Genomic DNA, 18,349 nt, shown 5'->3' with positions numbered 1-18,349 from the left:
AACAACTTAAATTGAAAAGACAAACGGCAGGGCTACCATCTCTGGCCATTAATGGCCAAGGCGTAGAGAGGGTTCATTTTAAGCTCCTGGGGAAAACCATCAGCAAATCCCTTAAGTGGGAGAACATTACTGCTGTCATACTGGGGAAAGCTCATCCAAGCTTTTTCTTTGTAAGACAACTTAGGAAGTTTGATGTTACTAGAGACGGTATGATATACGTATGTAGAGCTGATGTGAAAAGTGTGTTGATGTAAAATAGTAGCATAGGACAAAGGGCAGATCAAAGTGGTATGTACTGCCTCCAAAATCATCAGTTGCAAATTGCCATCTGTTGCCTCCTTATAAGAAGGCATTAAACATGTTAGCAGATAGTTCACACCCTTTTAAAAGTATCACTTTAAACTGCTTCCTTCCAGCAAAGGTTTACAAAGAATTTTATGCAGAAGAACTTAATTTAACAGCACTTACCCTACTGCTAGCAGGCTATTACACTGCACTCCATAAATGTCACAAAGTATTTTATTTTATTTTATTTTATTAATAATGAATGTCAGGTGTATGTACATTGTGTGTTTAATTGACACTGAAACAAATGTCTATTAGTCAAGCAATGATTGTAACTTGAAACTTGATATCAGTACAGAAACTGGTACTTCATAGAAAATGCAATTTCTATGGCTCATCATACAGGGGACAGCAAAACTGTACATGAGACAATGTTTAAACTATTTTGGGATTATTCAGGGATGATTAACTTGTGTTTGTTTACTTAAAACTTGATGGTCCTTATTCATCAAACTACATTCGAATCTGGTCATAAAACAAGTATGTAAATTCATGTAAATTCCATCTTCTGTACGTTCAAAGCCTGGCAGAAGTGTGTATAAACCTGGGTATAATATTTTAACAGCCTGAAAAATTTGTGGTGATATAATCAAAATTATTCTCAACAACACAGATATAAACATACTACTCATATTGTAAACACACATGTCTCTAAAACATAAAACAAACGTTTCTAAGAATATGATTAACTGGATGTGAGTAGGCCAACAGTTACATGCAAAGTACTTGCGAATCTGCCAGGACCAACGACCAGAGCCGGGTCACAAAGATATGATTAACAGTATCAAAGCCTGTGCCAACATCATAGAAAAACATACTAATAACATTCATTTTAGTCCATTAATTCACTTTTTAAAATGACTTTCTGCTAAAGGCAGAATTGAGTTCCTCAGTTTAAAAGCATAATAACAAAGAGGCCTCTCCACGTTTTTTACAGAGAAATTTTTACACAAGAAATATCACCTTTTTAATGAATGATTTCCCAGTTAAACCAAGAACTGTCAATTGACTAAACAGGATTAAAACCCATTCTAAAACTGTGCTTACCCAGTATTCAAAATGGTGAATAAGAATCTTGTGATCATCGGTATACAAAAAGATCCAGTATGACCACAACTGAAGGATTTTGTGCATTAGTGCTAAGCCTGAGGAAATTTACAACACAAATCAATGCTACTTCAGTACTACTGTTAGAACAACCTGATAAACATTTCTTAAATACTTGTTTGACATTAGCTAAACATTTAATTGGTTCAAATTAGATACATATTCATGTTGGTTTTCTAAGACTCTACTTAAAAAGAAGGCTTAGAAAGGCTATTTTAAAAATAAATTGCAAGATTTTTTGAAGATTAATCTAGCAGAAATTTTTATCTTTGTGTTTAATTCCACTAGAGCAGTACGACTGTCTGGAGATTTTCATAGCGTAGGTGGAGATCTGCTCTTTGAGAATATCATAATATAGCTGCAGGTCCATCAATGATCTGATTTATTGCAATTTCTCTTAAGATGGTGTATTTCATTATTCCAAGGCTATTAATGAGTGTGCAAGTCTCGACTGATACAAGATTGTCAAGAGCTTCCTTTAATCCAGCACTGAAAACATTACACACAGACCTTAAACATGGCCAACTGTAGCTTGTATTACACATTCAAGTAACATTTTTTTGTATGTTGTATGTATGAGTTTTCCAGTCTCTCTGTAATCTGGTTAGGTATGGTGGTACTCAGACTACAGTGCTTTATGGGTACAGTGATTAGTAATGATGCAAAATAGAAGCAAAGTTTTTAACCCATTCAGACCCAAATCACGTTTCAGGGCAACAACTGATATGATCTTGCTTCATTCTTCTTCTAAACGCAGCCAGAAATTATCAATCAAATGTCAATCATTTTTATAATCACTGTCTACCAGCTACTTCTGATATCAATCACATAAGCCCTGGTTCTGAAGAGCAGCAACATGCCAATACTACCATATAATAATTTCATAATAATTGGGAAAAAAAAACAACACAATCTGAATTTACAGAGATTTGTTTTGCAGTTCTTTACAAGTAATACAGTGATGCTTTAGAACATCACATATTTACAGAGCATTTTGATATGCATACTTTCCCACAGATGCCCATAAATGTATTTATGGACCACAGATGTGTTTGTGTACATTGTGTCTGAATGTACATGTGTGTGCACACGCATGTGCTCTAAAGTGTGCTCTATATTGCTATGTAACATTTGCCACTTTTGGGAAACTGTAAAATGGTAGTAAAGAAATTCAAGAGGGAAATATAACAAAACCATTTCATATTTTTGATAGGCAATTTAAAATTTTCACAAAATGTTTCAGGACTGTTCTGGTATAATTCTGAAAAAATTAGTCTGAAGCCCTGATGTTGGTGAAATGTGTGTACAGAGACCTGATTTTCTTTAAAGGTTGCTGTGCATAGCATGAAGGAGAAATTAAACTAAACTGTAAATAAACCAAACATATACTGTATTTTAACACTGCCGTTAATTTGCAGAAATAATAGTAAACTCAAAAACAAATGATCACATTTTATTTTAAAGGTTGTTATGGTTATTATTATGAAAAAATACTGTATGTCAAAATAACTTGTTGAAATAGTGAAACTGCTGTATTACTGTAAAAGGCAGTACTTTTACAGATTTTTTGCAAGAAAAAAAATGTTATTGTTAATTTTGTTCATTTTCTGTTATGTTTTTGGATTATTTTATTCCCTAATTTGTGTGGCATCACCGTCATAAATCATAGTGGCAGTTGATAAGTATGTAACTTTCAGTGGTGCATTAATAAGTCCTACCATTTAAATGAGTCACTTACTTAATTACACATAAATAATTAATTATTTTCAGAAATGTATTTTTTCTTTTAAGATCAACAAGTAATACAATACATATTTAACGTTTATATAAAGACATCTAAACTATTAGCAAACTGGAAAAGGTATCAGAAAGAGTTGCTTTCTTTATCTTAGTATTTTACGTATTTTTAATTTTGATTATTATTATTATTATTATTTATTATTAATGTTGAACAAAGATTTTCTATCAAAATGTTCACATAATGCAAGAGGAAATTGCCTTTTTTTAATGTAGGAAAAAGGTTTTGATATGATAAACAACATAACACAATGTGTGCCAGTGCAAGTTCAAATAACATGATTATGGCCGATCTAGTGACACAGTTTCAGAATTACTATGTTTCATTTTGTTTTTAACTGTTCAATCAGAGTTTTAATGCATGTGCAGTTCTTGGTACTTTTACTCACCAGTTCAACCTCCCCGAGGCTTAGTTGGGCACGGCCCAAGGTCTGCCACGCCTCCCACCAGCTCGGGCGCAGTTTCACTGCCATCTCTGCTGCCTGTACTGCAGGAAAGACCTCTTGAAGAATGGTCAGCACCTAGAAGTTCACAATCAAGGGTCAGAGAAGCATATCACACATCTGGCCATCTCTCAATTCTTAACAGTGTAATCCACATTTCCCAGAATCACATTTTCTTTGCCAATAGTGATATTGAGACTTTAAGTATGGACTGATACCGATACAATCAGATATTTATTCTGTAGAAACTTTCAGTAATACTTTTAGAAACTATTAGTAACACAATGAAATGAAAATTCTTGACAGAAACCAAAATTCAAGACAAACTTGGTTGAAAATCAAAAGAAAAAGAGTTCTGCAAAAAATTATTTGCCTTTTAATTTACTCTTTTAAATGAACATAATACTGACAGTGCTATAAAGAAGGTAAATGCCATGTTGGGAATGATAACCAAGAGAACTAGAGGATTAAGTAATAATAAATATTAAAAGTTGTAAGTTATTAAAATAAGTTTAGTATTAAAGTTTAGTAAAGTAAGTTTAAGTTATTAAAATACTGTATGGGTGCCCAAAATAATCTAATGCTGAATTCCAAAGTGAGCATAAAACAATATAGGAGTTTGTTTTTTTAAACATGTACAGCATATGGACATGGCATTGGGGCTCCCACCTAGCAGTCTGAATTTCCTGCAGCACAGGGTCACTTTGATGGACATCATTTAAAGAGAAAAAACAGCCATAAACCTCACCAGGATCTAACAAATGCACATTTGCACTAACACTGAAAAAGCAAAAGATACAAGTTATTCAGTGTTATTTATCCACTATCTGATCCAGCGTTTTCTGCTGATATCGGCCCAATACCGATACCTACCAACACCTCTACATCTCTGCTTTACATCTCTTGTAGTCATTTTTGGAGGGTACATGAACACCAGCCTGCCAGTGATACCACTGATCTATTTTGTGCTTAAATGTATTTGATTTTCAGTTAAACACTATGTAAAGATAAACAATATTATTTAACTGTGGTGTCACTGGTACTGCGACCAAACAACTCTATATTTGACTCCTCTGTCTATAGCACATTGTGCCTGGTCCTTGCTTAGATATTCATTAGCAAACTTAAGGCTCACCCCAATGTTCTTTTTAGACAGCAAAGGCTTCCTCCTGGCACACCTCCTATGCAGGTCAAACGTGTGCATTTTTTTAAATCACTAGCACCTGATAAGGCACACCTGATTTCAATGTAACACATCTGAAGCAGTGATGTATGTAGGAGTGTACAATATTAAATTTAGTTGTTGGGATTCCAGTGTAATTTTTGTCATGTAATGCTTTCTGCCCCTTTCCCTGCTTAATATGTAATATTTTGTACTTAATGGCTTTTTAACTTTACCACAATACTGCAGCTAACAAGCAATAGAAGTTCATCATGTCACAAATCATAAATCATCTCATACAAATTGTTAAGTATCTCAAACAGACTTGGTATCTTATCTATGAAAAATGGATAAAAGCATGAATAAATAACTAAGCTTCAATCAGCCTTTTAGCTATGTAACTTTTCTTTTTTTCAAATAAATAAAAGTTTAGAAACCAATCCCATATTGCATGATGGGGACTTGTAAGCACACTGTATGTGCTAAGTAGCTTTAGTGGGGCAATCTAAAACTCAGTCATCAGAGGCAGGGGTAAGAAAACAATACAATTAATTAATTAAGAAACTACAATACAGGAGGTTACTGCTGTGGAACAGTTTAGCTCAGATTTCAACAAACAGGCTTAGGGATTGCAAAAACGAGTCATCTCCATATTGCAATAATTTCTAAGAACTTTAATGTGGCTCAACATATCAAAGTCAAAATGTTACCATCTATTATAAAATGAGGTCATTCTAAAAACATTCCCCATCATTTATGTTTGACTAATTCGACTGATTCTGGAGTACTTGGACCCCAGTGATTGCCATTTGCAATGTAATTGGTATATAGTTGCTCAGCTCTCATAGCGGTTATGACAGTCCACAGGAATCAATGTATTCTATGTTAGTTTCAGATGCTGAATGTGCTGGTTGCCTGTAGTAATAATGTTACCTTTTTCACGCCTACTGTTTTTGAAGAAAAAAATTCTGAACATGCAAAAACGAAACCAACTTCACCAATCGTGAAGTATGGCTTCTTTTCACATTTTTGTTGTTATCTTAAATCTGTTTGATGTGTGTTTTTGCACGTCACTACAAGTGTAGCAAGAAGCCCCTGATATCTGGAAAGATTAAGAGATTCATTTGAAAGGACACAAAGGTCAAACTGCATACTTGTTTTTCTTTTAAGCTGGAAACTGTTAAACCTTCCTGTTATAGGTTAAAAATTCCAAATTTCTCCTCAGGGTAAAAGCTACACTGTGAAGTTGAATACTATGCCACACCTATATGTTGCGTTTCACATTCTCTCTGTCTCATTTGGATTTATGTTTGAAACTCATATGCAATCAGTTAAAAAATTGGAGAACAACTCACCGAAGTGAAGAAGTACAGCCTTGAGGCTGTTTCAAATTCCTTTAAAAGCTAAGGGGCTAAACGTGCACCCACACTTCAGCTCCTCAATCCCACAACTACATACCTTACATGTTGGTGTCATAAAGGGTACTAAATAATTCAGAGTAGTTCTTGAAAACAACATAAATTTCTAATAAGTCTATAATTCAAAGGATGAAAAAGGGAGGGGGCAGTAGAAATTGCAGAGCCAAATAAAGTTGAGTTCTCACGGTCATTGCCTTGCAAAGATTGGGTAACTTGGGCACTTTTACCTTTCTGTTTCTCTATTTGATTAGTCCCATTGTACAGGGAGCACTCTGTTTCTCTGCAAACTTCATTAGCATCCAGGTCAGAAGACCCACAGGACCACCACAGAGCAAATGTTATTTGGCACTGTTACTGCAGTGCTGAGAATGATTCACCACCCAAATAGCACCTGCTCTGAGGTTCTGACTATTGAAGAACAGGGTAAAAGGGTGCCAAGAAAGTACACAGAAAAATAGACCGCCTATAGTCTGTGATTGCAGAACTACAAAACGAACCTAAATGGCAAGTGGATATAGATATAGATATATATATATATATATATATATATATATATATATATATATATATATATATATATATATATATATATATATATATATATATATATACACACACATATACACACTCAAATAACACATCCTAGATCTGAATGAATTAAATATTCTTGTTGAAAACTTTGTTCTGTACAAAGTTGAATGTGCTGACAACAAAATCACACAAAAATAATCAATGGAAATCAAATGTATTAACCAATGGAGGCCTGGATTTGGAGTCACACACAAAATTAAAGTGGAAAAACACACTACAGGCTGATCCAACTTTGATGTAATGTCCTTAAAACAAGTCAAAATAGTCAAAATGAGGCTCAGTATTGTGTGTGGCCTCCACGTGCCTGTATGACCTCCCTACAACGCCTGGGCATGCTCCTGATGAGGTGGCGAAAGGTCTCCTGAGGGATCTCCTCCCAAACCTGGACTAAAGCATCCGCCAACTCCTGGACAGTCTGTGGTGCAACATGGCGTTGGTGGATGGAACAAGACATGATGTCCCAGATGCGCTCAATCGGATTCAGGTCTGGGGAACGTGCGGGCCAGTCCATAGCTTCAATGCCTTCATCTTGCAGGAACTGCTGTCACACTCCAGCCACATGAGGTCTAATGACAGTCAGGCCATCTCTGGAGAGCACATGGAGGGCTGTGCGGCCCTCCAAAGAAATGCCACCCCACACCATTCCTGACCCACTGCCAAACCGGTCATGCTGAAGGATGTTGCAGGCAGCAGATCGCTCTCCACGGCGTCTCCAGACTCTGTCACGTCTGTCACATGTGCTCAGTGTGAACCTGCTTTCATCTGTGAAGAGCACAGAGCACCAGTGGCGAATTTGCCAATCCTGGTGTTCTCTGGCAAATGCCAAGCGTCCTGCACGGTGTTGGGCTGTGAGCACAACCCCCATCTGTGGACGTCGGGCCCTCATACCATCCTCATGGAGTCGGTTTCAGACCGTTTGTGAAGACACATGCACATTTGTGGTCTGCTGGAGGTCATTTTGCAGGGCTCTGGCAGTGCTCCCCCGTTCCTCCTTGCACAAAGGCGGAGGCAGCGGTCCTGCTGCTGGGCTCTTGCCCTCCTACTGGCCTGTCTCCTGGTAGCGCCTCCAGCCTCTGGACATCACCATTGAATGCTTCTACTTAAATGCCATACTTTCATGATATAATATCACTGTAGTATAAATTTCACCCAAAAGCCAAATATTCCTAACTTTTTATGACACACACACACACACACACACACACACACACACACACACAACAACAACAACAACTCCGCTCTGTTTTGAAATACTGTTATCTGGGAGCCATCCATTTACAGTTCACTTGATGTCACCCTGTGTATTTACAAAGCTAATGTCCTCTTTGCAGAGAACAGTTCTAGTACATTCCATCCAACTTCAGATTTTTGTGTTCTCTGCTAGTGCCATCATATTTTGCAGGCCAAAAACTGAATAAACAAAATAAACTAGAATGCCCTAAGTGAGACACATCCCATGTCCACCTGGACAAGATATACACAGTATGGCCAAAAGCATGTGGACATGCCCCTTATTCCCCATGAAATATCTGTCTTGCTAGATCTGCCTGAGGCAACTGTTAGGGCTTCATTTGTGAAATGGAAGCATCTACAAGCAGCAAAGTGACGGATGCAAATTCAGATGCATGAAAACTACGAGTAAAACTCGTGTCTGTCCCATCACTTTCTAAGCCCCAAACTGCTACTGGATGCAATACCAGCACATGAATTCTGCATTATAAGCTTCATGAAAAGGGTTTCCATGACAAAGCAGCTGCACACAAGCCTAAGATGGGCTCAAGTGCAATCCACTGACGACTGCTAATAGGTACTTCCTGTCGATTTGTCAACACATCACAGCTTGTACTCCTTAGTGTTCAGAGGTGAGAAAGAGCGGTGAGTGAAAAGGTGACATGGAAAAGGTTTCTCGTAATCCTTTCTGATGTCAAATACACTGCTCATGGATCAGTAAGGACATTACTAGAGTGAGCCAGCTTCCTATCAAGTTACTAACGAGGGGAACACTGGCCGTGACTGGTCAAGGACACTGTTGGCAGCAACGTCTCACTGGCATTTTCAATCATCTTTCAGTTCTACTGAATAAACCCCGCTGAAAGAGGGCTCTGAAAATCCTACCCTGGTCCTGCCTTTTAAGCAACGTCAGGATAACATTACTCATTATATCAATAACATTAGTATCAATAACATTATATCAATAACATTATAACAATATATAGTAATAACATTACTCAATACATTATATTGTAATAATGATACACTCGTAAGATGCCAAAATGTGCTGCTAACAAAACCTAAATTTAATAATATTAATAATATTCTCATATGCAGTTATTCTTGCGAATGAACGAATAATTGATTAATAGGCATAAATGTAGCCAGTAGTAGTGATGAGCTATCATTTTTTTTAACGTTTGTCAATGTTCCAATAAACTGAGGTATCAACACCTAAAATAAAAACAGAAACAAGGCTTTATTTAAACATGTACATCACTTTAAACCACAGTAATATAGTAATTAAAATGTACATTATGGTTGCACCTCTTCAGGCTGTAGCAGTTTAACATTTTAATGCACTAGGTCACTAGATTTCCAAGATGAACAGGTGGCATTTTTTTTCCATGTGAAAACTATACATACAAAATGAGTTGCTGATTAACCAGTTGGATGTTATTAGCTAGCTAACGTATGCAAAACTGTGATGGGATGGCTGCTGAATGTTCAATAGGTTTTATCCTGCAAAATACATCTAAAACAGAAACTAATTTGGCTTAAGCCTTGTGTTAGAAAATTGGCAGGAAGAGTCAGAAGAATCTGGATCTTTGAATTCCAAGTTTCATCCATGAGCATGAAGAGAATCATGCATGGGCACAGCTTGGTGATCAGTCTGTCCACAGTGATGAATACATAGAATACACAGAAAGCATCTGACATGGTTTAAATAGATACTGGGGGCCAAGGGAGGGAAAAGGGAGGGGGAAGTAGGTGAAGTGGGAAGGTTTGTAGGTTGGGGAAGAAAGTGAAGGGGTTCAGGGGTTAGGGGAGAGGAGGAACAATACGGATAAAGTTTCAAAGGACACTGTAAGACAATACAGCTGACACAACAACAGGATAACATATGTTAAGGCACAGAACTAAGCACATGTGAAAGGACCTATACTTTCTCTCACTTTGATACACCACACGACCTTTAAAGTCCTAAGAGATTATAAAAAGACCAGGTATCACACTGTCCGAGTGGTTTCTGCTTATTTTTTTTGGGAGGCTGAAATATTGCAGACCACACTCTAAATGACTTGAGATCACACACACACACATGCGAAACACAGTCTTTAAGTTGTTTTTGAACCAAACTGAACTTACCAAACTTGTGTGAACAGCATTCTACCGTTACTAGGAGATGCAAACTCCTAGTTTTAAGTTTTACTGTGAAGTCCAGGATTTGTGATCTCCCAAAACAAGCTCAGTCTTATTGCAATTATGACACTTGGGAACCTCTTCAATCTGTTTTTAATAAAACATGCAGTTGGTAAATTATGTACATCTGTTATGCAGATCAGGGCCCAGGCTTGTTTTTTGGCCAAAAAGACCAAGACAACCACTTTTGCCAACTTCAGAGGCTTTAACACTAAACAGAGGAGCTGCAGCAGTTGTGGTTGTGCTGTGATTTACACATTGTGGGTGTACAGTTGCTTTTAACTGCTCTAACTCATGTACAGGCAGTTCACAAGTGCTGTTATTAGACTCTTTCTAACTGCAATTTTGATATAACAAAAGATTCATCTATCAACCCTACCTTGATGAATTAAAATGTACCTGTACAGTACCCGTTTTCTGATCAGGTGGGGTGTGGTTTCATGGGGTAAAGGGGACAAAGGGGGCAAGGTGGACAAAGGGTCAATTCCATTTCATATTTTTACCCCACTCTGTTTTTTTTTTAGTCTGCAGCGACAGCAGAGGACGGTAAAGTTCAGCAACCTCGCTAGTGGGCTTTAGTTTAATTTAGGACATCATATGCTTTCAAAGAAAGGAGATGCAACAATTATTTATTATTGTCCACCCCTAATTCTTTGATGATATTAAACTGAAGTCAGCCATTCATCAGCTTCTCGTTTGAATTTACCCGTTCCTCGTTAAATGGTGCTCTGACACCTGAGACGCCAGCATGTAACTGACACACCATTTAAGGTGGAACAGGAAATTTAGCTAGCTAGCTACCGAGACATCAGCATATTACCATGATTTTTAAAGCATGTTATGAAGAAAAAAGCTGGGTTAGATGAGGAGTCACAACCCAAATGTTACGAAGAGACATTTTGTCCTTTTAACAAATAAACAAATATTCAGCCACAACATTTATGTCCAGTGTGTCTCAGTATATGATAATGTCCTAGCATAAATTAAGGTAAAAATATTAACGAAAACACAGACTTACTTCGCTCTGCTTTAAGCTTTAGCTAAGCTATAGCTGCTTTCCTCCCATCTCCACCAGAAAACCTTTCCTCTAAAGTAGATCTCTTGACTGTTTTATAAGGCTGAAGTTGCTTCTTGAAGTCTCTGCAGTTTCTTGTTCGAATTTTCCCATTCCACCTTAAATTATGACTGAGTGAGCAACTTTAGTGTTTGACAGTCTTTTGTTGCAGATTTAACTTTAGATTAAGATTAAGATTTAGCCAGGAAACCAACTAAGTTGCTTGCTGAGTCTCAGTCATCGTGAAACAGGGCTTCCGTGCTGTGATGCACACGTCCCATTCCGAAGATATTTTACTGACACAGTGATCCCTCCCACTCTCTACAACAAGGCCAAAACCTAAGCTATAAAATCACTAAAGAAAAATGGGCAGGACGGCTGTAATGTGCTGCGTGGACATCGACCGCCATTGGGTCTTATTTCACCGTAACTGCACATTTTATGACAGATTAGTGGCAGCAGCGTCTCGTGTGCTCCAAGCAAAAGCAGTGAATGAAAGCCTTCTAGTTCACTTGCCACATCCCTTCTATTTGATTTATTAATAAAAGATATTGGAAGTAAATTCATGAAGGATCATTAAAAATGCTTTGCTTTAAAAGTACAAGTCCTGAGATAGTAGGAAAGTTGAAATCATGTATAGAAAAAAAGACGCATCAATAATCGTTTTATAATCACATTGCAGCCCTCTGAATCATAACTGAATCGAATCGTGAGGTGCCAAGAGATTCCCACCCCTAGTTCCAACATTGCAGCTATCAACACAGAAACCAGCCAAGGTGCACAATTCTGAAAGTACTAACCTAAAACTGTTTTTACCAGTAAGAAAAGAAAGCATAAAGGAAGAACAAATGATAAATAAGAGGCCAAAAATGAAGAGGATAAAGCAAGATGATGAGGAGATAAGGAAGAGTACCAATTTACAGATGTATATGTGTGTGCATCAGGAATGCATAGGGCAAAAAATATCACGATACTTACAGAGATTTTTACAATATGCTACATGCCCACCTTAAGTGTTTAAATAATCTTTGCTTATTTATTTTTTTTTATTCAAAAGTTCCCATTTCCAACTATGGTGTTCTAACACAAATTCTAAATTATTACATCTCTTTTACTATTTCTCTACCATTTTCTAACAACTGCTCAAAGCCTGGGGTTAGATAACTCTTTCACTCAAGTCCCCATTGATGCTCACAACCAAGCATGTGAAAATCAAGGTCAAAGAAACTGGCATATGCATGTATTAATGCAACAAATGAATGCAACTAAACCAGCAAAAGCACCAAAACCACCAAAACAGCATTAAAGAATGACGCCTGATGTATGATGAAACGATCCCTCATGTCTTCCTTTCATCTGTCAGACCTTAAAGAGATATGAGATATGGGAAAGGAGAAGCGAGAACAGATAAGCAAATGAAAGACTGGAAATGAAGTAAAAAACGAAAGTCAGAAAAATGAGTAAGAATTAAGAAAAGACACAGGTGAGAACACTGATCCCCTTCTCGGCAGTCTCTTGTGAGAGTCTGGTGGATGTAGCAATGGGGGAAACATTTGACAAATATTAATGGAAATAATGTCAGAATCCACAAGAAGCTGCCAAGAACCTAAATGTGGATCTAAATCTGTGATTGCTTTCTAATGACATAACATCATTAACACAACATGCACTGTTCTATGTAAATCGGCCAGTCCTAATATTGGCTAAATCTTGCATAAGATTAATCTTCACCAACCACAATGATGACATTGCTTGTCCACTGTCTGGTTTCTTTAACTTCCAAATTTCCAAACTGCTATTAAGTACAAGTTCTTTATTTCTCAGCTTCAGGAAAAATAGCAGGAAACATACACGGCTCAGGCATAATATTATGACCACCTTCTTGTTTCTATACTCACTGTCCATTTTATCAGCTCCACTTACTATACAGGTGCACTTTGTAGTTCTACAATTACAGACTGCAGTCCATCTGTTTCTCTGCATACTTTGTTAGCCCCCTTTTACCCTGGTCTTCAGTGATCAGGACCCCATGGACCCTCATAGAGCAGGAACTGTGAGTGGTGGAACATTCTCAGCACTGCAGTAAAACTGACATGGTGGTGTGTTAGTGTGTATTGTGCTGGCACGAGTGGATCAGACACTGCAGTACTGCTGAAGTTTTTAAACACTGTGTCCACTCACTGTCCACTCTATTAGACCCTACTACCTTGTCAGTCCACCTTGTAGATGTAAAGTCAGAGGCAACAGCTCATCTGCTGCTGCACAGTTTGTGTAGGTCATACTCAAGTCCTTCATCAGTGGTCACAGGACGCTGTTGGCTGGATATTTTTGGTTGGTGGACTATTCTCAGTACAGCAGTGACACTGAGGTGTTTAAAATTCCAGCAGCACTGCTGTGGCTGATCCACTATAGTAAGTGGAGCTGATAAAATGGACAATGAGTGCAGAAACAAGGAGAAACGAGGCATAATGTTATGCCTGATCGGTGTATATTCAACAAATTAGACAAAAGCCTCCAGCATTTAATTTGCCCAATCCTTGCTTCTATGCCCTCTGTCACTTTAATCCTTCCAATCTTAAAACTAGTTACAGCTGCATCCTCCCAAAGGAGTCACAGTCATTATGTTTCCCTTCAAAAAGTGTACAGTCTTAGCTGCTTTGTGACAACATCCGTTGTAAAAAGCGCTATACAAATACATTTGATTGGATTTGATTTAATTTAATTTTCAAACTTGACACCATTAGGTTTGTACAAATAGCATGTGGAGCTAAAAACTCATGGTCCATGAGTTTTTCCAATGGTTGCGCCATTGTGGGTGGCTCTGTTTGAGAGTAGTGGCAGGCTTGGGATCTTGAACAGAGAGAGGACAACCAAAAAAGCTGAATAGAAATGCTTCTGGTTTCTGGGTAAATTTTGCATCACACAAGTATTTTTATACTTTATACTTTATACTACGTTCCCTAGAAAAATAAGTTCATTTACCTTTTTCTATAATCATCCCTACATTTACAGAGCCAGCAGTAGAGCTGTCACTCCCCAGTTATTTCAGTGCATTCATGCCTGGTGCAAATATTACTACACTGTCCTTGCACTAGTGTTTGGCGAGCATTAAAAGGGGTCATTTGGCTTCAAAGCATACCAGCCATTCTGATATGGAAGGATCTGGCTCTTGTCAGCTATTGAACTAAATGAAAATCTTGAGCAATGACAACTACTGAAGAGCTGAACAGTTGCTGTTATCACAACTAGAATGTAGGTCAAGCTGTCAGGCTTTTTAGATGGCATTCAAAGCATGGTGGCATGCAGGTCATTTCAGTCTCAGTAGTGGCCCAAGAATGACTACTAAGACTGCGACGCATAGTTGTATGATTGATTGAGCTTTTGGAGATATTCTGTGTAGCATAGTAATTCACAGAAATATATATAAAGCTGGGAAATAGAAATAAAGTTTTTCAGAGTTACTGAACCCAATGTGCAGAAGTCTATTCAGATTAATCAGCTAATCTAGCACTTATGTTTCTGTCCCTTTTTAACTGATTCTGAACAGGTGAAATCTGATTTCAGATACCTAAAACATCATTGGCTAAAGTTATCTTCATTAAACAAGGTCACTGACTTCTGTTAGACGTTAGGTTTTCCAATATTTTACACTTACCTTTAGCTTTATTGGACTGACATGAGCGGCACACTGGACTAGTTATTTGTAGTCTAGTATAACATATACTTAGCACTTTGGTAGGTACACCTACTATGCATCTACATTCATTGCCTACTTTATCAGTTCCACCAAATAGGAGCACTCTGTAGTTATACAGGGTGGGCCATTTTTATGGATACACCCAAATAAAATGGGAATGGTTGGTGATATTAACTTCCTGTTGTGGCACATTAGTATATGGGAGGGGGAAAACTTGTCAAGATGGGTGGTGACCATGGCGGCCATTTTGAAGTCATTGGTTTTAACATAACTTTATTCTTTGATGAGTTATTTACAAGTTTCTGGCCACTTATAAAATGTGTTCAAAGTGCTGCCCATTGTGTTGGATTGTCAATGCAACCCTCTTCTCCCACTCTTCACACACTGATAGCAACACCGAAGAAGAAATGCTGGCACAGGCTTCCAGTATCCGTAGTTTCAGGTGCTGCACATCTCGTATCTTCACAGCATAGACAATTACCTTCAGATGACCCCAAAGACAAAAGTCTAAGGGGGTCAGATTGGGAGACCTTGGGGGCCATTCAACTGGCCCACGATGACCAATCCACTTTGGAAGCTGGCACGTTCCTCTGTTTTTTTCCAGCAAGATGGTGCACCACCACATTATGTCAGGACCGAGCATTCCTAGATGAACAGTTTCCTGGAAAGTTGATTGGTCGAAAGAACTAAAGTTGGATCCAAAATGGCCGACTTCAAAATGGCCACCATGGTCACCACCCATCTTGAAAAGTTTTCCCCCTCCCATATGCTAATGTGCCACAAGCAGGAAGTTAATATCACCAACCATTCCCATTTTATTTGGGTGTATCCATATAAATGGCCCACCCTGTACATTACAGACTGTAGTCTATCTGTGTCTCTGTGTACTTTGTTAGCCCCCTTTCACCCTGTTTTTCAATGATCAGGACCACCACAGAGCAGGTATTATTTGGGTGGTGAGTCATTCTTAGCACTGCCGAGACACTGATGTGGTGGTGGCAGTGTGTGTTGCAGTAGTACGAGTGGCTCAAACACAGCAATGCTGCTGGAGATAATCCACTTGCATAAGGAAGGAAAAAGCCAAAGGCTTTGGGAGATTCTTAAAATCATTAAAAGAAACAGAGCAGCACAGCTTGTCTTCTATCTTCCTAATTTCACGCACATCACTCTACTGCTGCCTTCCCTTCACTGGCTTTAAAACCGTGATGCTTGCCTACAAAGCCAAAATTGAATCAACCTCTCTTTACCTGATGGCAATGGTCAAAATTTGATCTGTACCTTGGGTCCTTCAGACTTCAAATACAGTTCAGCTTGACCCGCCATCCTTCATGACACACAGATGACAGGCATTAAGACTATTCTGTGTCTCAGGTGGTGGAACAAGCTTTCGGTGGATCGAGTCCTTCCCTGTCAAACACAAACTGAAGACCCATTTCTCTGTAAGGCACTTAAGTGAAAACAAATGTAGCACTTATTAAAAACACACTTGCACTTCAATTCTGTCTTTCTTTCAAGGTTGCTTGCTTTTGTTTCTGGCAAAGTTTGGACTCTAACCTATTTGTACGAGCTATGTTACTGGCCGATGAAGCACTTTTGTAAGTCGCTGCGGATAAAAGCATCTGATAAACGCTGTAAATGTAAAACAGAGAAAATGAAACTACCAGCCCTGCAAGACCTGGTAGTTAACTAAACCACTATCTGATAAACAATCCTTAAAGCTTTCTTTTTTGAGAGATAAGAGAAAATCGTGCTCCAATTATGCTTCATATCTGAAAACAAAAACAAAACAAACAAAAAAAAAACAAACAAAAAAAAAAAAACAACAAACAGGTGTTTCTCTATCCTTCCACTGTAAGACAAAGACGCAAGGAAGAAATGGAAATAGACAAAACAAAGGAAATGGACAAGAACATTTGCAAATCAAATAATGACTCAGAGTTCAGATCTCAACATCACTGTGTATGTTTGGGATTACTTTGTGGGAAGTCATATAACTGAACTTTGGAATTATGGAGAAATATCCCCACAGATTTCTTTCAAAAACGCATAGCAAGTCTTTTTGAAAAGAAAAGAAGCTGTAATAAAGACAAAAAGGGGGCTATACAGAGAAAACTCTAGATATTTAGCTGCTAAGGCTTCTGTGTAAGGTTCCATTATATATGTTTTTTATCTGATTCTGAGATATTATTAACTTTTAACAGCAATTTTAAAACAAATAAATTACGTAAATGAAATAGTGTAAATTGATGTAAAGTGTAAAATATAGAATGTAAACAATCTATATTTACTCAAATAAAAATTACTAGCCCCCTTTATGAAATCAAACTACATCCTTAGCTTTTCCAAGGAAATGACCAGTGTCTTGTCCACAAGTGTTTATAGTATAATTACTTCCAAAAGAACAAAGACAAAATCTGCACAACGTTTGAAGAAAATATTTTACTCATGCACTTGAATTGAAACAACAAAAAACAAAAATGACAAGGGCCTTGAGAGGTCCACTCCAAGATCTTGATTTAGCTTTCATCCAATGTCCACGAACAGCTCTATTTTAGTCTCAAAACAACAAGGGCAAAGTCCCAAAACTCACTTCACATTTCAAACTGAAATCTGTCAAAGGCAGATTTCAGACTTGCTCTGATGAGCCACTGTGTGAGCAATAAAGCATTCCTAAGGTTATAACCCTGAAGCCCACCATAATAAAGAGCCTTCACAATAGTCTTCCTAGAAACTTCAAGTCCAGAAGATGCTAGTTAGGCAACAATCATCTATACAGACAGGGTTCTTGTTGACATTTCGGTCTAAAATCTTTGATATCTTGCACTGGCAACCACTCCCAGGCTTGTTTCTAGCAGAATGTGTCTCCTTGTATTTTGTAACGATGCAGGGTACAGCTGTTCTGGACAGAGTGAAATGCTCAGAAATAAATAAATACACATACATATACAGTTATATACACACATGTATACACATACATTATATATATATATATATATATATATATATATATATATATATATATATATATATATATATATATATATATATATATACACATACATACATACATACATACATACATACATACATACATACATACATACACACACACACACATACATACATACATACATACATACATGTATACATACATACATACATACATACATACATACATACATACATACACACACACACACACACACACACACACACACACACACACACATACATACATACATACATACACACACATTTTTTTTTCCATTGCTTATGGAATAATGAAACTCAGAGTGAATCAGTAAATGAAACTGATACTGC

General features: G+C 37.6%; 1 protein-coding gene across 2 annotated transcripts in view; it reads right to left on the bottom strand.

Moving 5' to 3' along the window:
* ttc33 (tetratricopeptide repeat domain 33) overlaps nt 1-18,349 on the bottom strand; it is a 68,778-nt gene that overhangs the window by 12,877 nt on the left and 37,552 nt on the right. For both annotated transcript variants that reach the window (XM_017698491.1, XM_037533166.1), the window contains exon 4: nt 3,639-3,770. In XM_017698491.1, the coding sequence (XP_017553980.1) occupies nt 3,639-3,770 (132 nt within the window). The remainder of the gene's footprint in view (nt 1-3,638; nt 3,771-18,349) is intronic.

The sequence above is a fragment of the Pygocentrus nattereri genome, chromosome 23, assembly GCF_015220715.1.
Source record: "Pygocentrus nattereri isolate fPygNat1 chromosome 23, fPygNat1.pri, whole genome shotgun sequence".
Lineage (NCBI taxonomy): Eukaryota > Metazoa > Chordata > Actinopteri > Characiformes > Serrasalmidae > Pygocentrus > Pygocentrus nattereri.
The sequence above is the reverse complement of the archived record's forward strand: the minus strand, read 5'-3'. Positions and strand labels throughout refer to the sequence as shown.